The sequence below is a fragment of the Curcuma longa genome, chromosome 1, assembly GCF_044706935.1.
Source record: "Curcuma longa cultivar G26 ecotype Majalengka, Jawa Barat chromosome 1, ITB_CL_G26_1.1, whole genome shotgun sequence".
NCBI classification, from domain to species: domain Eukaryota; kingdom Viridiplantae; phylum Streptophyta; class Magnoliopsida; order Zingiberales; family Zingiberaceae; genus Curcuma; species Curcuma longa.
In genome coordinates this window covers 10,129,526-10,154,120 of record NC_133861.1, presented here as the reverse complement: position 1 = coordinate 10,154,120, position 24,595 = coordinate 10,129,526, and the positions used below count along the sequence as shown (strand labels likewise).

At 36.8% G+C, this 24,595-nt stretch overlaps 5 protein-coding genes and 1 pseudogene across 5 annotated transcripts; 4 read left to right on the top strand and 2 right to left on the bottom strand.

Moving 5' to 3' along the window:
• Positions 1 to 638: 638 nt before the first annotated feature.
• On the top strand, positions 639 to 3,097 carry LOC141813262 (small ribosomal subunit protein eS8-like). The gene is made up of 5 exons (XM_074701201.1): positions 639 to 684; positions 772 to 844; positions 1,248 to 1,584; positions 2,565 to 2,737; positions 2,826 to 3,097. The coding sequence occupies exons 1-5, from the start codon at positions 681 to 683 to the stop codon at positions 2,899 to 2,901; spliced, it is 663 nt and encodes a 220-aa protein (XP_074557302.1). The 5' UTR covers positions 639 to 680; the 3' UTR covers positions 2,902 to 3,097.
• Positions 3,098 to 3,740: 643 nt separating this feature from the next.
• On the top strand, positions 3,741 to 8,301 carry LOC141847275 (uncharacterized). The gene is made up of 4 exons (XM_074735283.1): positions 3,741 to 3,942; positions 4,031 to 4,144; positions 7,410 to 7,514; positions 7,907 to 8,301. Exons 1-4 carry the CDS (start codon positions 3,843 to 3,845, stop codon positions 8,170 to 8,172), a joined length of 585 nt encoding a protein of 194 aa, XP_074591384.1. The 5' UTR covers positions 3,741 to 3,842; the 3' UTR covers positions 8,173 to 8,301.
• Positions 8,302 to 8,928: 627 nt separating this feature from the next.
• On the bottom strand, positions 8,929 to 9,372 carry LOC141823919 (uncharacterized). Its single transcript, XM_074711126.1, has 2 exons — positions 9,045 to 9,372; positions 8,929 to 8,954 (listed from the first exon to the last, which is right to left on the bottom strand). Exons 1-2 carry the CDS (start codon positions 9,370 to 9,372, stop codon positions 8,929 to 8,931), a joined length of 354 nt encoding a protein of 117 aa, XP_074567227.1.
• Positions 9,373 to 10,806: 1,434 nt separating this feature from the next.
• Positions 10,807 to 11,276, bottom strand: LOC141823909 (TPD1 protein homolog 1-like). Its single transcript, XM_074711117.1, has 2 exons — positions 11,219 to 11,276; positions 10,807 to 11,117 (listed from the first exon to the last, which is right to left on the bottom strand). Exons 1-2 carry the CDS (start codon positions 11,274 to 11,276, stop codon positions 10,807 to 10,809), a joined length of 369 nt encoding a protein of 122 aa, XP_074567218.1.
• Positions 11,277 to 16,506: 5,230 nt separating this feature from the next.
• LOC141838959 (squamosa promoter-binding-like protein 16) lies at positions 16,507 to 18,710 on the top strand (annotated as a pseudogene).
• A 1,361-nt stretch (positions 18,711 to 20,071) lies between these two features.
• LOC141827520 (uncharacterized) lies at positions 20,072 to 20,496 on the top strand. Its single transcript, XM_074714791.1, has one exon. It carries the CDS (start codon positions 20,184 to 20,186, stop codon positions 20,391 to 20,393), a length of 210 nt encoding a protein of 69 aa, XP_074570892.1. The 5' UTR covers positions 20,072 to 20,183; the 3' UTR covers positions 20,394 to 20,496.
• Positions 20,497 to 24,595: the final 4,099 nt, after the last annotated feature.

The window sequence follows — 24,595 nt, the reverse complement described above, 5'->3', positions numbered from 1 at the left end:
CCCTGTTTATTAATAAAAATTCATCCCTTAATCAATTGAAATTAAAACTCGATCCTTAAACGTCAAACAACACTATATCACTATACTATTGCCTTAAAGAAAAGGAGAAAATAAAAATTATAGAAAAATTTTAGTAGTGAATTTTTCCCCCTCTTCATAAAAAGGATGAATTCTATTTATCAGATAAACAGACAAAATTATGAATATGTCCACTGAATATCAAAAAAATTCTTAAAAATTTTTTAAAAATACGGTATCACTATGTTGATAAAGCATACTGTCTCAATAGCACCTCAAACAAATACATATTGCTTATAGAGGATTTAAATTTGAAATTTTAAACAAACAATACATCCATACTTACCGCACTTCAACCACCTCGTGTCTGTTTTAATTGTAATTTTTTTCTTCCTTTGATTTATAAAGTAAAAACGAATCAATAAATTAAAATTTCAATTTGGGTTGTAATTTTAATTGTATTTTTTTCTTCCTTTGATCTTATATTACTAGTGTCTGTTTGGGTTTACGCTAAATGGGCTCATAACGGGCCCTTTCAGATACACGGTCTAGGGATAGAAATCGCCACAAGGGTTAGGGATTAGAGCACTATATAATGATTGTGGGAGGTGAATGGAGATGAAGTTAAAGGCGGGGAGAGGCGGCGTGACTGCTTTGTCAAGATGGGTATAGATCAAACCCTAACCCTAGATCTGTGTTGTTCGTTGTTTCTCTCCATCCACGGTAACGCTAATGGCGCGATTATGCTCTCAGGTATCTCACGAGACTCCATGCACAAGAGGCGCGCTACCGGAGGTAAGAAGAAAGCCTGGAGGAAGAAGAGAAAGTAAGCATCCTGACCCGTGAAATATTTGCTTTCATTTTAACTTTTGCACTTAGGTGTTGGTTCTGCTCTGTCACTTAATTTCGCATGAACTCAATTAAAAATTAGATTTTGAATAAAAAAACATCGATGATCTGTTATTCGCACCGTTATAAATCGTGCATCTAGTTGTTTCGTGATAAGGTCTGCGCTTCATAACTTGTTTTTGCTGGGGAATTTTTTTTACCTTCAATCTGCCCTTCTAGTTGCTTCGCTAGTTTCTTTTTGCTTCGCTAGTTTCTTTTCGCTTTTTGATTTCTTATCCAGGATAGAAGAGTATGTTCTGCGTACTGTCTTCTCAACAAAAGAATTGATCTTAAATTTTATTATGTATTTCTGTATTTATCTTCTTCTACACTGTTGAAAGGTATGAGTTGGGAAGGCAACCTGCAAACACAAAGCTTTCAAGCAACAAGACCGTGAGAAGGATAAGAGTTCGAGGAGGCAATGTAAAATGGAGAGCTCTCAGGTTGGATACTGGGAATTATTCATGGGGAAGTGAAGCCGTGACTCGCAAGACTCGTATCCTTGATGTGGTCTATAATGCTTCTAACAACGAGCTTGTGAGGACACAAACACTTGTTAAGAGTGCAATCGTCCAGGTGGATGCAGCCCCGTTCAAGGCGTGGTATCTCCAGCATTATGGTGTTGAGCTTGGGAAGAAGAAGAAGGCTTCTGCCTCTGCCAAAAAAGAGACAACTGAGGTAGGTTTTTATTGTATCTTGTTTTCTGCTTCTATCAATTCACAACGCTCACGGCATAAAATTGTAGTTATAAAATTTATGATTGAGGAACTCAACTTGGTTTCTTGCTTTGTTGATTCATTATTCATGTGCCCTTAGTTTGGCATAGATTTGTAGTGTCGTGGTTACAAATTTGGTGATTAAGTATTAAATTATACTCTGTTCGTAGGTGTTCTCATGAAAATGAATGTTAGTACAACTTTTTTCCTTTGCTGTGCATCATCCAACAGATAATAGTACAATCTTATACAAATTGTTCTTCATTTAAATCTTAAATCATATTCCGTTAGCATTCACATCTGGTTGGTAAAATACGAGCCTCATTTAATTATCCTGAAGACATATGACAAGTGGTTCTTACAATTCATAATTTTGTGGTTAGATCTCTTAGCTTAACTTGGCCATGCCCTTGACCAATGATTTCTTTGTTTATGATGTTTCCTTGCATAGTTGGCCATGCCCTTGACCAACTCTGCTTTTTGATCTGATAGTTTCCCTGCTAATATTATGGATTTTACTTGCATAACATTGTTTTATTTGATCAATTTATCTACTTGAATCAAATATTTATGTTTTTAGTAAATTTATCTACTTGAATTCGAATATGTACTCTACTAATTTGGTTGGTGACGCCTTGAATTTATCATAACATGCCTTTTGCAAATGCTCATATATCTCAGCGGTGCAATTCCATGGTGATTCATTTGTTTTGCAATGTAAAGTTCTTTTTGATTTGTCTGTTTCATCTGCAAGATAGCTGAAATATTCTGTGAATACCAGTGGTCCTAAAAGTATTTTATGTTTAATTCAAGCATCCAATTATACACAACAAGTTTGTTAGCGAAATCATCTCACTTGCTTAGGTTCTTATCCAAAGCGTAGCATAATTCCCAGAGTATTCCTTGGCCCCTCTTATTCTCTAAACTATTGATGTCTGCTAGGGGCAAGAGGCAGAAGCTGTTCCAGAGGTAAAGAAGAGCAGCAGTGTACTGAGGAAGCTGGAAAAGAGGCAGCAAGATCGCAAACTTGATCCCCACGTCGAGGATCAATTCAGTACTGGAAGGCTGTTAGCCGCAATCTCCTCTCGTCCTGGCCAGTGTGGTAGAGCTGATGGGTAAGCAGAATTCTATTTAATTTAGTCGTCTTTTGATGTTATTCTTCCTTGCCTGTTGGCCTAATCTGCTGCTACGTTCAATGCACAGCTACATATTAGAAGGAAAGGAGCTCGAGTTCTACACGAAGAAGATCCAGAAGAAGAAGGGCAAGGGAGCAGCATAAGTATAGTCATGAATTTCTTGTTTTCTCCAGTTGGCTTCATAATGCTCAAGTTATCTGCTTTGTCTTAGTTCTTGATATTCTGAACTTTAGATATATTTGCTTGTGAAAATTTCGGCACCAGACGATGTTGGTGACTTTGATCCATTAACTCGAGACCTTTTTAAATCAATGTCCTATGCTATTCAAATCTTTTGTTTGTGTTCTGGGTTGTGCGAAGTATCTTCGTTTTGAATCTAAAATCCTAGCAATTGATCGGCTCATTAAATCGTTGGCGACCCCTACCTGTTTAATGTGATCTACTTTCTGTTGATTTTTGATGAAAATGAATCTCTATGATCATTCGTTTGTGGTTTAAAATTATAACTTTTATCTAAAATTGGTTTTCTTTGCTTTATTAATATTTTTAAATATTTATATCTTACTTTGTTTTTGTGTACTCGAATTATTTCTATTTGTTTAAATGATTTGTATTATGTAGTTGCTTTAATTTTTATTTTTAACAAATGAGTTAAAGCAGCAACGTAATAAGTTTTTAAAATGAATATTAGATATTTTTAGCTTAAAATTTCAATTGATTTTTTTTGCACCATCTAAAGTTATTTAATACTCTTTTTTCTAGTTTTTATTAAAACTATTGCATAATTTTTTTTAGTTATTTAGTATAGATTAATGTTTTTAAAACAGATTGACAAAAATGGATGTGAAGTGTATAAGAATTTTAGTAATTTTTTTTTCTTATTCTGGGGAAAAAAGGTTTGGGGCCCTGAAATCCTGGATCAGAAAGTGTTACGGGGCTGTATCGGGTTGTTATAGACGTCAGAACGGCCGCTACATAACCTACCTGCCGGCCGCCGTTCGACATAGTGGTTTTACCTGCAGCGCATCGAACGGCGACGGGCTACGTGCGACGCCAGCTTTCTCAATTTGTCTCTTAGTTGGCGATGTCGGAGATCTCGTCGGGTGGGACGGCTGCGGGTGCCTCCGGCAGCAGATCCTCGGAAGGCTGGAAGCAGCGCATCATTGTCCCCACCCTACTCGCGGGTTTCCTTTTTTTTTCCTTTCGAACCAACTAATCAATTATTCTCCTCCTTAACAATGATTCGAGGCGAGCCGATTCGATTGATTTCAGGGGTCGTTGGTGGAGGAGTTGGGTTGATCTCGAAGCACCGGAAAGCTCTTGGCGTCGGTACCACCGCAGCTTCCTTTGCGGCTGATTTTGCAATCGTCACCGGATGCTACTACAGTAATTCGCCCTAATGTGTTGTTTTATTTAGCAATTTTAGTGGGAAGATGAAATAACATAGATACGGGTTTAGTTCCTAGTCAATCGATCAACTGTGCCAGAAAAATGTCATCGAAGATTTTTGTCTCGCATAGTTCATTATCCACCAATTGCCTCTAAGGAAATATTAGGTCTTAAAATTCAATAAAATCTGCGCCTTAATAAAGAGTTGCATATTTCTTCCAATTGCTTTTCCCCATAAATTATCCTCAATTCTACTATGCATCTTGAACAATCTTTTGTGCTTTAGTTAAAGTAAATCTATAAGAAGTAGAGCAAAAAGGTTATTTGTATCTGGAAATCTATCGGTACAGTGAATCTCTAAGCCTACCACAATTTTCAATATCTTATTGGATATTCAATGGCAAGATTTCATATAAAACGTTTACCATTCCACTACTTGTATAAGATACTGAAAAATAAACCTTTAATTGTGGAGTAGGTAACATAATGGTTCCTTCGTCATAATATGGTTTATCAAGAAAGATTAAAATCTTAGAAATAGAAAAGAGTTGCACTATATGGCATAAATGCTGAGGGATTTACCATTTTCATCTGGGATGCTATGTATAATACAGATTCCTAAGATTGGAATAAAAAAAATTGAGAGGCGCAGATAGGGATGAAGCTATAGATGGGGTAGTGGTGCCTGATAGCTCTTACTTATCAACAATTAATTTACTAAAAGGTACTTCATTGCCTTTCTCCTATTGGAATAATTTAGTCATGATTTTCCTTAGTTCAAAAGGAAGCCTTATCTAGATCTTCAGTTTACTTTCCCTACTGAACGTAGAAAATTTTAGTCAACAGTTGACATTTTCCTATTCTTTTCTTTGTATTTAAGGATAACACATTTTATGGTTCTCATTATCTCCATTGGAGAAATTAAAGTGACATAGGTATATTCATAATACAGGCACTTATATATAATTTAGTTTTGTGATGGTATTTCTTATAATCCTACATTTCTAAGACCAATCCACAATGCATTTGTTTCAAAAGGAATTCATAATTGATATATGCATGCTGACCTATTATAAAATAGGCACTTATATAGGACGCCTGTTACAAGATTCAAATATGAACTTATAATTTAGTTTTATGATGGTATTTACTTATAGGACGCCAGTTCATGAATACATTTGTTTCGACAGGAATATATCAAGGTCAAAGCCTTAGACAGATTTAATATTCTAAACCCTTTTAAGAATATATTTTTTATAAAGAAAGAAAGAATACATATGTGATAGGGATGCTGGAGCAGCTGTGTCAGAACCATCAAATCCAGAAACCACAATTCCAATGACAACAAGAATCAATAAGGAAAAGGCTATCATGGACTACAATTTACACATGACACATGGAAGCAATATGTGTCAAGTTGATGATTCAGGCGTCTTATTTGGTATTATATAGCTAGGTAGTGTCGGAAAATGTGATGTGGTCTATCTTAATGCTGAGGGGGAGTAAATCTATTAGAGGACCTTATTAATAGGAGTGTGTTGATGTAGTGTATAGGGGGATTTGTGTGAAATTTGAGGAGAGGAGTTAGCAGAGAAAATATATCATCGTATCATGAAATTGTTGTATAATTATAGATAGAACTAGAACGACAAATAGAACAAGGAGGGATCTGACTTTGTTTTCTCCAAATGTTTACCCTTTAGCAACAAAGATGTGGAGGTTTTCTTTGACCTAGAGTGAGCTTGCAGGTCAATGATAATATAATTATCTTTCCTGCCTTAGCTCATAGGGTGTAAATGACACAAGATGGTGAAGAAACTGATTGAGTTCAATGAAGATGAGATGATCTTTTCTGGAAGGTTACATCCAGTCATGAGGTTCTGTGCTCAAGTTTTTGCAGTTCCTACCAATATGTTAGATGCCTACAGATTTATTTTGGATTTTGGACCACAATTATTGCAAAAACATATTAACCTATTTGTTAGCTAAAAACTTCATTCTTCATCTAGTGCTCCATGGAAGTGGAAATTTTCTTTAATTTTACTATCAATCTCATAGATAGAAGTGCAGTACAGGATGATTTTTGGTCAATTTTGTTGATGAAATTTATGAGGAATCAGTTAAGCAGTTAAACTATTGTGGATACTAACAACAATAACAACCTGTGTTAGTTCAAACAGGATGAGGACTTGTGAGAATAAAACAGAGTACTCACATGTACGTGAATTTTGTCAAAATAACCTTGTCTGTAACTTGAGGGTTGTTTTCATTCTAATATCATGAAAGACAATATGTTCTCAATCTCCGCTTTAGGACTATAATTTGGCTAACTAGAAATTGTGGCTTTTAAATTTTTTATTAATACCAGATATAAGAGCTGCTTGTATTTACATGGATATTGTGTATGTTTGGATGATGACTTATTGAATGATAGACTCTGATTCGTTCAGGATAATATCATCTAAACACGCTGAGTGTTAAGGCCCATGGACGAACTACAAAAGAAGGTTGTTATCTCTTTAATTTTGATATGACTATTTGATGGCGAGGCATCGAACTAGGGATCATCTTCCTCATGATTTTGTTATGTTACTTTTGTCCTGTTACTACTCACTGTTCCCTTCTTCTCATGTTTTTCTTTGTCCTTTCCTCTCCCTGCTTCTTGTTCCCCTAACGGCCATTGTATATTGATTTCTCTCACTGATTAGCATTGGAGAAGAAACAATGCATTATTTGACTACTGCTCATTAAACTTCATATCTACGATATCAAGATTAATACCTTCATTCCAACTCTCTGAATTCCAAGCAGTAATGTTGCCAGGATTGTTGCATAGTTTTTCTTATGTATGATTACCGATCTCAATGAATGCAACGACAGAGGAAATGAAAATAATTAATTGCCTTCTTCATTGTGAGAGAAAGCAAAAGTGAAACAGTAAACAAGCATTTCCTATGTTACTAGCTATAGCATAAGAAACACAAAATCTTGAAAGGGATGCAAGAGACTATGTACAGAGGATAAACTTGAGCTTTGAAATGGTGTATATAATACAATACGAGATGCATTTAAGAATAAAAGACTTTATGCTTTTATAATTTTCTTTTTGTATATACAGTAGGATCACAGTATGGTCTTAGGCATCACATTCTGAAGTTTATATTGATGCCCACCAAGTAAATTGACGTCAACTTCATTACCTGCTTCTATCTTGCATTGATTTTTGGTAGTTTATTCTGATTTGCATAAATATAAAATTCAGGTGCACAGGAACTTGCACGAGATGCTCGAGCTTCAGAACCTGATGATCTTATTAATTCAATGGTAGGAGGACTTGCAAGTGGAGCACTTCTTGGCAGATTGCAAGGCAGGCTGTCTAAATTATATTTTCTTTCATTCTTTCGGGAATATGAACTTGCATTAACTCATCAAAGATTAAAAGTAGATGCTGAAAGATATGGGCTTAAAATTTTCCAAGTGAATGAATAGGGCAGTCATCCTTCATCAAAGGGAACTGATCAGGATTTGTCATTCAGCTTCTAGCTCCGATTTTCTCCAGACACAAGCTTCGTTGAAGCTACCATGTGCATAGATATGGATTAGATCCACAATCGTTGTCACTTTTAGTAGTGAACTTAGTTTTTCTGGATTAGTAGAATCAAAATGAGTTCTAAAAAAAATGGGACTCTCATATGACAACAACGTCGATAGCCTATTCATTCAGCAAGTATTCGTAAACTACTCAATTCAACATTGCAGGCGGGCAACAAGGAGCAGCTAAATATGCGATCCTTTTTGCAGCTGTTGGAACAGCAGTAGACTTTACTAAGATACAGCTGAGGCCTTATTTTCAGAGTTTCATAACGAGCCTCTCCAACATCAGAGATGGGAAGTCTAATTGGAGCTTGCCAGAGTGGTCTCCAATCCAAGTGCTAGATGATGAAGCTGTTGCTGCTAAGCGTGCGAGGGAAGAGCAAATATTTGCTCAGAGAAGACCTGGTGGAGTAAGAAAAGAAGAATCTTAAGTTAGAGATTCACTGTAGCGTTGATCTTTCTATAGATATTGATCATGGGTCCAAGATCACTTGGATTTGATGTTAAACGCTCCTCTTTTGTTATGTGCGAGGGAATGAGGAGAATAAAGACTTTTATTTAAATATTTTAAAATAAAATTAATTTACATATATGTTTCACTCCTTGAAATTTACATATAAGTTTCACTCCTTAAAAGTAGGTTTAAGTGGTTAGAGGTGGAAGCGATTCTAATATTTTCTTAGTTCAGTATATTCTTTGACAAGTGAACTTAGAAGACTACTGTAAATTCTGCTTATGGATATGCGCTACATCGGGTGAGAATAATTCATGTGATATGTTAACTATCATAACAACGTCTATAGACATTTGATCAAAAATTTATTTATCAAATAAATAACAAATGGGGCAAAAGCAATCCATAAATGAAGTGAAAGTGTGCGCATACGTTGCCCTAATCACACCAAATGGAGTCTAATTAATTAATTAAGGAAATCAATTAATTGCCCAAATTTCTAATTATTATTTCAATATTTATTTCATACTTTTGATCTGATCTATTTGAACTGAAGCTGTTGAAATGAACCAATCCTGATTAGAAAATTTCATACTCGAAATTTTATTTCATTGTCAATCATTCAATGTCATCGCAACGTTATCATTATTAATTCTTCAACTACACTAATGAGACTGAACGACCTTCAGCCTCTACTCTCGATCCAACCTGCAGTCTCCACCCTGCTTCCATCTCAAGCCATCACAGGAACCGTGAAGTCTGCGGCCAATAGACTCAAAACTCAAACGTCGATTAAATTAAACCAAGAAATATATATATATCGATCACCATTGAGTTGATTTCCTATACCTCCGCACTTGGTTCCTTTGCGCACCTTCTTCCCGCACTTCCTGGCCACGAAGACCGCCTTCTCCAAGCTGATCCTCTTTTCGATACCCGGCGGGAGATTATCGCACAGGCACGGCAAGTCGAGCTTCTTGATTTCGGCGCAGCACGCTGCGGAGGGGTTCACCTTGGGGCCCGGGATCCTAACGTACCTTCTGCAGTCGGCGAGGAGATCACCGAGGTCTGCTCCGCAGATCTTGATCTGGGCTCTCGCCGGCGAGGCGGCGGAGAGTAGTAGAGCGGCGACGATGGCTATCGCACAGACGAAGAAGGGAGCCTTGTGCTGCGCCATGATGAAAAGTTTAAAAATTGTGATCGCTTTATCTTCTCCTTGTCTTGAGTGAAACTCTCTAGGAGTTCTGTGCATTATTTATGAATGCTGTAGCAGAAGAAGAATTGGCCGAGAATATTTGCATTAAGTGCGTGAGATTTGGGTTCCTTATTTAGACGTTTAAGCATAGTGAATCAGCAGTTTTCCATTTGATGGATTACCATAATAAGGATTAAAGGACAACATCAAATTTTCTTTCTTTTATAAATATTTGTATCCATTTTGATAATTCCCATATTTACTCTTCAATATGCACGTTGGAAAGTTTCCCCGTTGTGCCCTGCTTATGGAATATCAGAAGAATTAAGTAATTTACAGTCTCGCGCGTTAATAAATTGAATCCGTTTTAATAATCCAACTCAAATGAAATAGAAAGTAAAATAAAATATTGTATCGAAGAAATAAGCTAATAACTTAAGGGGCTCGATCCAAATAAAAAAGAATAAATTAAATTAAATTTAACTTAATTATGTCAAAACTACACTCTCCTTCTAAAATTATCAAATTCCAAACTTTCAATCATTCAATATAATTATCAAGAAAATCATATATATCTTCTTACAAATGATAAATAAATACTCTTAATATTATAATTAGTCAAAATGAAATTAAAGTGGTTTTTATTTTAATTAAATGGAATCAAATTCAATATGATTCGAGTTTTCTATTTAATAGAAAATCCATTTTTGAATAACTTAATATTTTTTATTTAATGATGGGATGAAGTCATGTTTTTTTTTTTAAATAAATAAATATACAATCACATTAAGAAATATATATTATACTGTATAAGGTTTAAAGACCACGATTTGTTTTTATTTGAACCGGTTTAAATTCAACTAAAATGTACCACGTAAAAATTTTATTATAAGCAACAAACACGAATCAAAATCTTTATTTATTTATATTGTCATATTTCGGTGAAATCATATTTATTGTAATTTTTCAATTTTGATTTGTAACAATTTTTTTAAAAAAAACTATTTATGAAAATAAATTATATTTTTAGAAAATGCAACTATATGACACAGTATATTTATTTATTTTTATGATACTCTGTAAGACTGTAACTATATTTGTTTATTTTTATAAAATAAAATTATTAAGAATTAAAATATTTATTTAATTCCTTTATTTCAATTTACAACGTTTAATTTTTTTTCAAAACCTAAAACAAGATTTAAAAAGAAAACAAAAGGCGTATGCTTGCTTAAGTAACCTTTATTAAATAATTGGAATACAACTTCCAGATAAATAATGCATGTAAGACTCTCCTCTTTCTTTTCTTTTTTTCTTCTCTTCATTCATATTTTTAATCCTTCTGAAAATTAATAATTTTATTTTAACATAATAAAATAAAAGCGAGCTGCATGCGCTTCCATGACTCGATCGATCTCAAGAGCAAGCAATTTCAGAACTGAGCGGCGAAAGCGCCACTTGACTCTTCGATGCGTACTTGAAGGAGACGGTCTCGCCGTCGTGGATGGGTTGGCCGTTGTTGGCCAGACATTGATCTCCGCCTGTCGGCTTGAACAAGGTGGGATCCACCGGTTCGAAGCTGTTGAATCCAGCGCACTGGAACACGAGGCGCCCTTGAGAGCATATGCATCCGTTGCTAATCGACACCTGGTACTCCGTCGCACCTTGAAATTCTCCCACGGCTGTTTGAGCCACGCTGATGTCCGACAGGGTGCACTGGCTCAAGCCTACGAGATACAGAAATATAATTAATTAAATTTGGATCAAAACATGAATTTTTTCCAAATAATAAAAGAAAAGAGAATGAGAAAGAGAAAGAGAGAGAGACCTCCTTTGACAATGCAAAAGGAAACAAACAGGGAGAAGATGAACTTCAAAGTGGCCATATTTGTTTTTGTAAGTTGTTGGATGAGATGCCTGTGGCTGTGGGTTGGAGGAGGAGGAGGAGTCCTTTTATACACAGTTTGCAAGGGGAAATGCAAAAAAGAGTAATTTCACTGAAAAGGAAATCATTTAATATTTATGATGATGCGCCATGTATATGTTTTTCGAAATTGGCAATTAATTGCGCCGCTTAATTTCTCCCTTGAATTAATATTCGCCTGCGTATCTTCCAAAATGATCAATTAATTAATAGTTAAAAGGAGAATGGGGCTAGCTATATCTAAACGAAAAATTTTCAATTAATCAACAAAATTTATTGATCAAATTGAATGATTAAATATACAACCTAGTCAATACTATTATTAATTGCATTCTTGCCTTATCATCTCCTATTGTCTTTGTGTTCAAATATCATCTGAATCACGATTTAAATTTCAAGTTATATTCGAGTACTTTTGGTTATGATTTCGATATCATATTGTACAGTGCATATATGGTTTTAATATTTTTTTAATATAAAGTATATTAATTTTTTAAAAAAATACTTATTATTAGATTAAATTAATGTTTTAAAAATTATGATAATAAAAGTTATTTTATAATTAAGTAAAATTTAAATACGGCCAATTAGGTTTAAATTAAATTAAATTAAATTTAGAAATTTTTTTAAAGAGGAAAGGAATTAAAAAAGATTAAAAAGGAATATATTTATGGACGAAAGGATTCATCACATAAAATATGGAAAGGAAGGAGAACAAAATTAAGAGATGAAAGAATTAATTATTTAAAAAATAAAAAAAATAACGGTCACTTGCAACCGTGGGCTCTTGTAGAAGGCCTATGTGTGGCTCCAAGTTTCACGTAGGGCCTCGCAGTGTGTTGTCGGTGTCATGCCAATTGATACAATAAATTCGGCTTGTACCACTTGATACAATATGAAATTTTAAACTATGATATGAACATTATAATACAAATAGTATATTATACATTTGCACTTAATTTAATCATATGTATTATGCAAACAGGATATATATATATACATCTTTAAATATCTTTTTATTGTTGACGCTGCATAGTTGATAAATTGTCGGATCAATCATGATCCATTTGGATTTTCTATCTCGTGTTCAATTATCCAGTTGACCGTCAAGTATTGGACTTCTAATCGTCAAATATCCAGTTGATTGCGATCCACTTGAATTTTTCATACATCTTATCAAATATCCGATTAACTTTGATCTACTTGACTTTTCATTCAACTACTTTAACATATTGATCTATTATCAAGTATTTAGTCAATCTAAACTTATTTGATGTCTCGATCAATTAATTAATATATTGATCAAATATCGAAATCTCAATTCGAGTCAATTTAAACTAGATCAATCTTGATCAAAGATCAATTGCATCAACAGTCTCGAGTGAGAAGTTTGTCACTTGCTCCTAACTACAATGAATGAATGTTTCGGCAGTATTCAAGATCTTCAAATCACCTTCCAATAAGACACACTCCTATCCTTTGTTCAGCAATCATAGGTCTTTACAATGTCGAAGTATAAACCATTGCTCTAGCTTGTGAGGAGTTGAGCTGTTGATATATTGACCTGTGTCATGCCAACTATCCTTTCCTAAATTACAACTATATATCTACTTGATCAACAAAGAATCTCCCTTTTTAGATTGTCATTCTCACACCAATTGTCTTCTCCAAGATAGATATCATGTCTCCATAAAAAGTAGACTTAGCATATGTACTCTATAAATTCTTTGTGAGAAGGACTTGATTCCACTTCTGGTATCCTTGAAATTCACCTCTCCTTCTGCCTTTGGAGAGCACATATCCTTCGATGCTACAAGTATCTTCTTGGATTCTCATAAAAACATTTTACACAATATGATGATTTTATCTATAATCTCTATTGGAATTGGATATATAATTAACTAGTAACATTTCACACCTAATAGCTCTAATCAACTGTGCCCTAGTCGCATACGATAGGGACATGCTAGTCCAAGAATTGATATACACAGCAATCTTCTCTATTAAAAGTGCATAAATGCATTACCTTTAGCTTAGTTGGAGCCAAAGAACACCCAAATATCTGAAAGGTATTGTACCTTTCAGGATCCTTATTATCATTTGTATATCCTCTAACTTTGATATGTATATAATGCAAATTTTATAATATTTATAGTAAGTCCGGCCCGAAGACTCTCTAAAGTCATTAACATATTTTTGCAGGATGTCAATTGATGTAATGCCCCTTGTAGACATGATTAGTAGGTCATCTAGAAAAGTTAGATGTGTAATCTTTAGACTTTTGACTTTTACATTTGGGATGATAATTCAACTCTAAATTTTTTGTTCGTACCCTCACCAATCTAATGAAGTAGTTCGTGTAGATGACAAATAGCATAGGGGATATATAGTTATTCTATCGTAGACTTCTCTGGTCCTAAATATGATCATGTTAGTTTTCATTGATCTTACCTTAATATGAGATTGAAATCACACATTCTATCTCTCAGTTATCAAATGTATCGTACATCTAGATGATATATGTTTCCTATAGTGTTCTACTCTAAAGCCCCTTCTATCGACGTCGATTACCATTGTGACCTGCCGTCCAGCCGACACCAACTTTTGGCGTCCATGAGATGTCGTTGGGTTAGACACGTAATTGAGCGTTGTCGTATGTGCATACTCGTCCGTCTGTCATCTCGTCATCCTCCACATGCAATCAGGTGCCATTCCGCATAATTCATCGTGCGTTCGTCGCTCTTTGCGCTGAATCAGGCGTCGTTGCACGTTCACGTGCAACTAAAACCATGGTGTCACATGTCGGTCGAATCGAGTCATGGACGGTCGTCTAACCCTATTTATTTCATCAAATTTATCCCTCGAAGTTGTGCTTCCAAATTCAAATTCCCAGTTGATGACTTTATAAATCCAAATTCTCGTATGCAAATTCAAATTTTATGTACTATTTCGTAACTCTATTTCTATAATATATTCCTACGAGATGCAAAAAATTGGAATTAGGATTTACAAAATTTCCTATTAAAATATTATTAAAAAGGCATTATTAGATACGTAGATTATTATAACTAAGGAGGAATAAGAAAAGAAAAGTTTTAAAACGTGGATTTGATATTTTGAATAAAAGGCATGGTCATTTAGTTTTTTTCCGGCTGCCCTGATAACACTTTTACGATAATGACGCACTTCGTATATTGAGACTTTAATAAAAAAAATTGATTAAAAAAACAGTGAATTACTGAATTATATAAGCAGCATCTTTAATCTTCCACTCGTGCGAAACGGCATGTTTTGTATTTGTACAATACCGGACTGACGAGTGGCCCTTCACACGTGACCTGAGATTCTTCAAATCACGTGTGACGAAGAAGGCACTGCTACCAGACTTATCTCTTTACCTCTACTTTCATAGAAAATATAAGCATATTATAATTTATCTAGTCCCATATTAGATACCGATTGAGTGGGTGTTCTCTCGACAGTTTTGACGAATAAATGGAATCGATTAAAATACATTTATAATAAAATATTCCAAAATTAAATGTTCTTTTTTACATTTAAAAGTTCACCTCGATCCAATTCCACTCATTATTCTTGACAACCGTATCAACTTATTGTGGCGGTGAGTGGATTGCATGACCCCTTCTCTTCTTTGTGGGGGCATTGACACGTCTCTGCTTAAAATATCTTTTCGAACTGCATGCCACGACAAAGACAACCCCTTTTAATTTAAGATAACTTAACTGAGTGGAGCGAATTAAATTAAACCCAATCCGGTGCCTTTTGCCTGTTCTTCTTCTTCTTTCAGATTTGGAGGCATCGATTAGATCTCCTAATTGACTAACGTGTAGCTGGTGCCAACTCTGGTGTTTGAGTGGTGAATAAACAAATAAATTAAGTACCGCCATACTTTATAATTTTACGATCTATGGCTCATGTAAGTCAATTGCGACCCACTCCATGTCACTTCAATCAAATCATTGGAGTAGTTAAATAATAGTTGGCACAGATTCCTCACGTGCAGTGCACCTGAAGAACAGGAATCTGAAAGGGAGAGAATAGACGACATCCTGCAGCGGGCACAAGCAGTAACGGCGAATGGAGCGTAGCGTATATAGAACTGATAGACCTGACCTACGATATCGGTAAGGGATGCCTAACATCAGGCCTTGTCAAAGCTCACCGGGCTTTAACTTTTTGATAAAATAATAAATATGTATAATAAATTTGAGGTAGAGTAAGGTCGTACACAACTTGGCATGCGAGATGAGTCATTTCTATGTAATTAGACCCACAGAATAGTTTAGATTCATTCTTTTATGGGTCATATCAGGCACGGTCAAAATTGGTTGCACCGATAGGTGACCTAACTCGATTACACTTTTGACGAGTAAGGATGTGATGAGTTTGGAACCTTACGGACTTGTTAGGCTTGTTTATTTTTATTTTATTTTATTGTGAACTTGATTCCATATGGATCCAAATGAATCGTTGTGGACATTGTTCAAACAACAGATGTACGCCCCCACACAATACGACTCCAAACAGAATTCGACTTTGAGCATTCATAAGGCATTCAATACAGAATAGGACTTTGAGAAGTATGAGATTTGATAACAGTTCTGGCCTAATTACTGCATGAATCTAGGTTATTGTAAATTGGAAGAAGAAAAAAGTACGCGTCTAAAGAGTTTAGAGAAAAGCGCATACGACGGTCAATTCAGAACATCCTTTTGATTACGTTTAGAGAACGTACTGTTTATTCAATTTGCAGTAGTCTAAATCAATGTATCAATTTTGCATTAGACTTAAATTGATCTAAATCCGAAAAGGAAGAAAGAAAAAATTAAAATGATATAGAGAACACAAAGTATTTGTTTGTACAATTGGGATTGTAGAGAACAATGACATTTGTAAAACTGATAATTTGAAGAAAAAAAAAACAGAGGAGGGGGGGGGGGAGAGAGAGAGAGAGAGAGTTCATAATTGTAGCCGCCATGCGGGCCAAGCTGACAGTGAAATTGATACTTAATTTGATAATTTTAAAAATAAGATATATGATTTAAATATTTAAAAAACTTAATTTAATAAGTTATCATAAAAAATCTCATTAATTATTTAGGAAAAGATTTGTTTTAATTATTGCCCGGACATGTTAGCATCAGTGGTAGCACTGAGACATGATCCCTGCCATCAAACCTACCTCCTTCCCTTCCTCCATCTCTCCCAACCAAGCTCGCATAGCGAATAAGATCGCAATCACACCCTGTAACTTTTAGTTAGTGTACTCTCTCTCTCTCTCTCTCTCTCTCTCTGTAATTTTGCCAACTCCATCTGTTTACTTCAGCCTTCATGCATGCTTCTCCCCTAATGGATCATGTCTACTCACAGAGCACCCGGTGAGCACCAACTCTGCCCTCCCTCCTCTCTTTTTACCCCTCGCATTGAATGCTTGAATAATAATTGAATCTTGTCAGAGATTATTGAAAGGTGGTGTGCTAGAGGAGGAGAGGCCGAACCCCAGATTAGTGGATCTATCACTGCTCTTGCTCATAAACCTTGCACTGTCTCCCCAGCAGCTCTGCCATCTCGCCAAGTGGAGATTTTTATTATCTGATCTGACTACTGTGCACGGCTTTTTATTGCCTAGATTTGCTCTGCTGGTTCTTGATTCTCTTGTTCGTGTTAGTGGATTCTTGATTGGTGTGTTCGGTTTCTTTCTGTGTGGGAAAAATAGCTCGCGAGGAGGCAGCTCCCGATGGAGTGGAGCTCCAAGATGCCGGCTTGGGACCTCGCCGATCTCGAGCAGAGCGCGGAGCTCAACCTGGGTTCTTTGGTGGGGCCGAGCTTCGTTCTCGGTAGCCAGAGTGGTGGTTTGATGGATTGCTCTGTCGATCTGAAACTGGGCGGTTTGGGTGGCTTCAGGCAGCCGGAGAGTTGGGGCAACCGACCACCGGCGGCAGCGATGGCGGAGGCAGTGACGGCGGTTCCATCTAAGAGAACCCGGGCTGTCAGCAATGGCAGCCTCGGCGCCTCTTGCTTGGTCGACGGGTGCAAATCCGACCTGAGTAACTCCCGGGAGTATCATCGGCGGCACAAGGTGTGCGAAGTCCATTCCAAGACTCCGGTCGTGATGGTGGGGGGCCAAGAACAACGCTTCTGCCAACAGTGTAGCAGGTAATGGAATGGAACAGGTTGGACATCAAAATAGTGTCCGTAATCAAACGTAGTTTTTTTTTCAATTTTAAATTCCAGTCGATTTCCATGCGAATGGTCAATGAATTAATCTGTGTGAGTGTGTGTGTGTTTTCTGATTCCCACAGGTTTCACCAACTGGTGGAGTTTGATGAGGTTAAACGAAGCTGTCGAAAACGACTGGATGGGCATAATCGGCGCCGAAGGAAGCCTCAACCAGAATCCATTAACCCTGGCAGCGTATTTCCAAATAACCCTGGTAAAACTTCGAGATTTGGCTTCTTGCTTGGAACACACTTCCCCCTCCTGTTAGATCTGAAGCTATCTATAAGTTTGTGTGATGTTCAGGAAACAGGTTCTTTATGTATCCTTATCTGACTCCCACTACACAAGGCCACAGTTGGTCCGGAGTCATCAAACCCGATGACGCACTCCGCAGAGCTCAATTGCCCCAACACGCTATCAACGGCCAACAAAGCGCCACCAGAAACATAAATCAGTTTCCTTTCTTGCAAGACGACAATTCTCCCTTCGGCCGACCACAGGCCACGTTGCAGCCCTTTCTCGAGACCATCTCAGCGAAGAGCAGCAGCTGCAGCAGAATTCTCACCGAGAGATCACCGACGCAAGTGTTCAACTCCGATTGTGCTCTCTCTTCTGTCATCAACTCAGGATGTGGGCGTCGGCGTGGGTCAAATGCTGCCTGCTGGTAGGATTCCTATTCACCAGTCCCTGGTTTCAGGCCTGCCCTTCGCCAATGCTGCTCAAGCTTCAGGCTATGTTTCAGCAGCAACAGGGTTTTCTTGCTCGACGGCTGAGAATGAGCAAGTAGGCAATGTGTTTATATGTGGGGCTGAGGCAGGTCTTCATTATCAGGGTGTGTTTAATGTGATGGGAGGAGAGTCATCAGATGAGGCTTCACGAGCTCTTCCCTTTTCTTGGCAATAAACTGATCTCTGTTAATTATAGTCCAAGTTCTAACACAGTTTGACTACCTCTCCGGGTTCTGTATCGCTGTTATCGTGTTTTTGGTCCATGTTCATGATCAATTGCAATCTCTTCTTCTTGTTGAAGAGGCTCCTCTCTGAAATTTATCTTAGCGTGAGCTCTGAATGGATCATTAGTTGAGTTCTGACGTCTTCTGTTCCTCTTCCTTGTACACAATGAACAGATATCTATTTAATCATGACATGTATATATATTTCGCGTGATCTGGGTGGTGGATTCAATCTGTGTCACTTGAGCATAGTTCGCGTGAGTTGTAAAATGCTACTTACAAATGTTGATATCATGGATGTCAATATATAGTTCCTAACAGTGTAACACTTGTCTTCAAATTATTGTGAAGCACTTGAGCATCGTGTGATCAATTATAGGCAACACCAAGTAAAAGTACATGTTTTTAAGCTCTTAGATATACAGTTCCATATGCAATCATATGGCGCATATTTTGAATAGAGCATTGTCGGTTCAACTTTAGGACGTAGGATGAAAACTATGGCCTCGATCAGGGCGTGGGTCATCGTATGTGCATGATGGGATTGAAATTTGAGAATCACATTACATAATTCCTACGCAACTTTAGAGCCGTCCACTATAATGGTTCATCGTCCTCGCAATGGAGGCAAGCTACTCGTGCGCTTACTGAAATAACAAAATAAGAAAAAGTGAAGGACGAGAGGAAATGAGGAAAATAATATGAGAGATGAAAGTGTAGGTCACTTACTTTAGATGGGATATCATTAATGGACGGTTAAGGTTGAAGGACATTATGTATGTCATCTGTAATAGCACATGCAACACCATTATAGATTCTTAAACCATCATGTAGCGGTAGTTAGGCTCCACAACCGGAAGGGGGCGTTGAGTGTGAATTCCTCTTTTGTTTTTGTTGGCAGTGTGTCTTTTTCTTTCGCATTCTGTTGACTTAAGCCCGCTTACAGCTTGAGGGCAGATATGCGTTAGAGCTTGGACAACAGCATTAACATTTATAAGCTTATGAATGTACAGCTGCTTTTTCAGATAAAATTCTTTTCTTATACCATGAACAACGATTACTTATTTACTTGTCATTAACATGTTTACCAATATTTCTTGTCACCGAAAGAGGAATAACAAACTTTGCTTTCTATTCATCAACTCAATGTTACATTCTATAGTTATAAAGATACATTCTTATATTATAAACAAACTTGACGAGAGTTCCAGACTCCCAACATGGTGATACATTATTGAACCGACATGGTTGATCTCTTTACAAATCTCAGGAACCTTATCCCCCACATTTGCCATCAATGACAGTAAAACGACGTCCACGCCAGCTTTCTTCCTTCACTTTATTATTAATGCTCTTAAACAATTTCATATTCACACTGCACTGATATATAAAGAGCGCATTCACATCCTATTCTCATTTCCCACAACTTTAATAAAAAGAATCCCGACTAAAGTGACCAATCACCAAATGTATTAGTGTAAAGCTTTGCATTCCATGAATCATAAAGCAATTCCTCGCCTTGAACTTTTGCTTCTGACCCAGTCACGCTTTCTTATTGCTTAAGTATAGCAGCAACCTTTTCTTCTTCTACATGCAATCCTCGTCTTACATGCACTCGTAGTTCTAATAAAATTTAAACCAGAAGAATCTAAGAGTTTAGCTTGTTGATCAAGGCACATGGCCGATTGGGGTCCGGTGATCGTCGCGGTGATTCTGTTCATCCTGCTGTCGCCGGGTCTGCTGTTTCAGCTGCCGTCGAGGACGAGGGTTGTGGAGTTTGGGAACATGCTCACCAGCGGCATCTCCATTCTGGTGCATGCAGTCATCTTCTTTCTCCTCATGACCATCCTTGTCATTGCTATCGGAGTCCATGTTCAGACTGCTTAAGTGTAACCAATTGCTATTTCAAGTGTGCTCTCTTTTTTCCTTGCTCTCTTTGTTATTCTGTCAATCGAACACGCAATCTCAACAAATATTTTTTGGATGTAAACTTTGGCTTTTGTTCAATATTTGTTGGATGCGTCATGAATGAATGAATATTTCAGCTCTGTCTCACACACACCCACTCGATCTCTGGCTCTTCTGCTCGGTGGAACAATCCTTCTCTTGCAAATGAACTCAAAGATGTATACTGAGCTATGAGTAATGTTGCATAGACGAGCTTGAGTGATGAAGATCATGGGCAAAGCTCACTAGTGAAATGGAAGATTGATTATGAAATATTTTTTCCCCATGATGGGAATTTGTAACAATAATTCGAAGAGAACTATACACCTTTCTCTTCATTTTCATTCTATATATTGCTTCCTGTCTTTCTACTCCTCTTTCCCTTACCTTTCTTGAGTAGGGAGTTTTCTAATGGCAGGAAAAACAATTACATTTTGCACAACTTTTGTGCCTACAGCTTATTTATGACAGTCATCCTTGATTAATTGAAGTCATTCACACGCCACCATCTTTGTATATAGATTGTTGAAGTGAGCAAGGGTCGAATTTCAACAAAGCTCAAACTCCTCCGTCGTGACCAACTGCAGCTTCCTGATTTACTTCCTTACAGATGAAGAGCCGACCGTACCATTGGGATGAACAATTGCACAATCAAACAAATTAAAAATAAGGGACAATCCTTATTCAAATCAAAATACACACAATTGCCACTCAATCCTCTGACATCAAATCCATAGAACAAGCCACTGCTTAGGCATAGTTGAGACGATGGAATATGTCATTGAGCACATGGAAGCTTGCTTTAGATGTTGGAATCAGTTACAACATCTGCAGCCAAAACACAAACCAATCCACAGTCTCAAGCAATATAACTGCTATGAACATATCTGACTATCACAAAGTCAATTGATAAGCTCAGCATGAAAGAATATCACATAGACAATAATAAATTAATTGTATTCAATAGGAATCTAATAATATGTGAAGTATTTGAACAACAACATATCCTGATTGATTCAAAGTTTCAATGATGATCCAACTTTCAGCCAAACTGAACAACTTCATCAAAAGGAAACAAAATCTACTTGGGCTTAATTTATTTACCACCCAGGCAATCTGTAGAGATTTACTTGATTTTAGTACAAGCACAGACATTAATTTCTAAATCCCTCTAACTTTCCTTTGACAAAAACTGGAGAGAAGAAAAAGACTGAAAATTCTTTCTCAAATTTTTTCTCTATATTAATTTCAGCCAATTTGGGGTGAACTCACTTGTGCATGAAATGAAGCCCGAACCTGAGCATAAATTTTTTTATTAAAAAAAATGCCTGTTCAAATCTATTTGTTATTTATATATTTTTTTCTATCTTTTGATGAGCAAAACTTTAAAGGTTTGTTCTTCATTCTTTCCTTTCGTGGAAGGAAAAAATATTTCTCAGTGTTTTTCTTGTAAGTTTTTTTTCTCTACATTATTTTTTTTATAGCTGTGTTACATATAATAGACTCGATGTGATCGGATTCTTCCTTAGAACCTCACACTAGCAGGGTATTTTTCTCCAATGAAATGAAAAATTTGAGACATTGGCTATTGAACGAAGAGCTACGCATGCTTTCAGGATTTGTCCAGTGGACGATTTGTGGAGCCAGGCCATTTGTCTCTGGGATTAATCAGATTGCAAAAGCTGAACATTTTAATTTTTAAAAAAGTTATAAATAATAAACTGGTACATATTTTCTTAGGAGTTCAAAATTAATTTCGTAAACAAATAAAAGAGTAATCAGTTCTTAGCTTGGAAATTGTCATCAAGTTTGAGCTTCTGCTTAATAAAAGAGGTAACTGCAACTTTTTCCGGTCAACACGAAACAACCAAGCAGCTAGTCTCGACGAATAAACCGAAGGGGAAAATAAGAGACAACCAAAAAGGGAATATCGAAAATCATGCGAGTGTTTACAGAACTTGAAGAGATAGTTGCAGATATTAAAGAAATGCTAGAAAACGTCAGTCAGACCATAAATTAGACTGATGCACAAAATGTCGTAAAGATAAGAATAGGAGATAAAACCTGATTGACTCATTAACTTTTACTAATGCACAAAATATCTCAACAAAGTAGTCTAAACATGGGTTATGATGACACTTGTTAAGTGAGCCAATTAAATTGGCTGCCTCAAGTGGTACATTTTCTGTGAATCTATCTGTTCTACGCAGCCAGGAAGTATTGATTCCAACAATTTGAATGGACATGACGAAAAGTCCAAAACAGGGAGGAGTCAACTATTTCCTAAAATCTTTAGCAACCGACCTCGCCTGCCTTCCCCTTCCGCTTTTGGATCGTTCGGCTTCGACCCAATTAAAATGCTCGGCCCAATTAAAATGCAAGAGAATCCAACTATCTAAGCAATCTATTAGTTCTTTCACCAAATTAACTAAAGTAAGATCCCTATTTTATGAAGTTCAAAAATTGCCTTAGCTTCCGCACAATATGAATATATATTATCCAAATGCTAAAAATATTTGTATATGTTAAAAGCATGTATAAAAATAAAAGATATCATCTAGTTTTCTAATTAAATTAATGTACCATAATTTATATGTTGAGTAGAAAAAGAAGCGAAACTTATAGCAAAAAACTCTCCATCCAACTGCATTTCTCCTCGCTCTCATCTTCTTTGTCATGCATCTTCTCTGTACTTTTAATTCGCATGCAATCATCAGTGTTTGATGGTGATCGTTGTTTGTCATTGTATCTTGGGAAACAGATAAACCCACAACAGCATTGAAGTACCGTTGAAGGTGGGGCGAATATATTTTAAAGAATCTGCATCAAACGTAAGCCTCGACATTTGGTTCTCCGATTTGGCACTTAGACAAAGACCTACTCGGACTCGGAAAGACTTCCCAAGTATTTGGCGGTTTCTTCCTCGACTTGTTAATTCTTGAGCTCTCAAAAATCCACTCGGGATTACTTTCTCGAGCACCTGAACTCTATACCCGAGTACATGCATGGCACTCAGGCGATATTCGATAATTGGGCTATATTCGATAGTCAAGCGACTTCTCTCCCAACTCGGCATTCGAGCGAGCTCAACAATCGACAACTCGGCACTCGGAGTACTCAGCGACTCGACATGTACTCGGCCCATTCAGCACTCAGAGTACTCGACGACTTGACACGTACTCGGTCAATTTTGTACTCAAAGTACTTGGTGACTTGGCACTTGGAGTACTCGGCCGACTCTGCACTCGGGGGTATTCGATCGATTTCCCACTAGGACTCAAGAAACACCAGAGTATCAAACCTCGCTATACTCGTGCGCAGACAACCTAACAACTTGACCTAACCTAGACCCAACCCCAAGCGGGTCCGACTCGGACCTATAACCGAGTGAATGGGCAAAGTACCCTTTCACCTAGTTCACAGATCAGAATCGTAACCAGCCTAGTACTTTGTCGGGCCGGTTACGGTTCCAGTCCATTAAAACGCGCGAATAGATAGTTAACCGTCGATTGAATTTTTTTTTGTTTTTTGGTGTGACCGTTGGAAACGGATGGTTTTGACCATTGGGCGATTAGCTGTTAGGGTTTTTTTTATATTTCTTTTGATGGTTGAGATCATTTGATCATTTTTTTATCAATGATTACGATTTAATGTCAATTATTCTCCAAACCTATAAATAAGATTTAATGAACTGTGGCGAACAATGACCAATTATGAATTAACGATTCTAAACCGTAATCGTTTTGGACGTTTAAGGTTGACGACCGATCTATCAGAAAACGTCGAACCATCGATTTCGAGCCGGAGCCGGATCTAGCCTAACCTTCAAGACAAATAACTTGAGATTATCAAGTCAAACAGTTACTAGATAAATCAAATTTAATTTATAATTTGAATTCAATAAATTTATTTTACATTCTATAACAAAATGGTCCAACATTCGGCCGAATTAACTGAAATATGTGTGTGATAAAAATGAAGGCATGATAGGTGAATAATTGTCAGAAGAGCGTGACCCTGCTGATACCCCTCAACTTTGTAGCCAGGCTAGGCTAGCAAATCATATGCGCGCTGTCGCATTGAATCGTGTCCAGGACCTTGGAGGTGATCTGAAACTACTCACGAGCAGTAAAGCGGTCGCA

Excerpts from the sequence above, each read along its gene's own strand:
- LOC141847275 (XM_074735283.1), top strand. The coding sequence starts at position 3,843 with ATGTCGGAGATCTCGTCGGGTGGGACGGCTGCGGGTGCCTCCGGCAGC. Across the intron at positions 3,943-4,030 it reads TGTCCCCACCCTACTCGCGG|GGGTCGTTGGTGGAGGAGTT; the intron begins GTTTCCTTTTTT and ends GATTGATTTCAG. Across the intron at positions 4,145-7,409 it reads CGTCACCGGATGCTACTACA|GTGCACAGGAACTTGCACGA; the intron begins GTAATTCGCCCT and ends TATAAAATTCAG.
- LOC141813262 (XM_074701201.1), top strand. Across the intron at positions 1,585-2,564 it reads CCAAAAAAGAGACAACTGAG|GGGCAAGAGGCAGAAGCTGT; the intron begins GTAGGTTTTTAT and ends GATGTCTGCTAG. Across the intron at positions 2,738-2,825 it reads CAGTGTGGTAGAGCTGATGG|CTACATATTAGAAGGAAAGG; the intron begins GTAAGCAGAATT and ends TTCAATGCACAG.
- LOC141823919 (XM_074711126.1), bottom strand. The coding sequence starts at position 9,372 with ATGGCGCAGCACAAGGCTCCCTTCTTCGTCTGTGCGATAGCCATCGTC. Across the intron at positions 8,955-9,044 it reads CAAAGGAACCAAGTGCGGAG|ACTTCACGGTTCCTGTGATG; the intron begins GTATAGGAAATC and ends TATTGGCCGCAG.
- LOC141823909 (XM_074711117.1), bottom strand. The coding sequence starts at position 11,276 with ATGGCCACTTTGAAGTTCATCTTCTCCCTGTTTGTTTCCTTTTGCATT. Across the intron at positions 11,118-11,218 it reads CTTTTGCATTGTCAAAGGAG|GCTTGAGCCAGTGCACCCTG; the intron begins GTCTCTCTCTCT and ends TGTATCTCGTAG.
- LOC141827520 (XM_074714791.1), top strand. The coding sequence starts at position 20,184 with ATGGCCGATTGGGGTCCGGTGATCGTCGCGGTGATTCTGTTCATCCTG.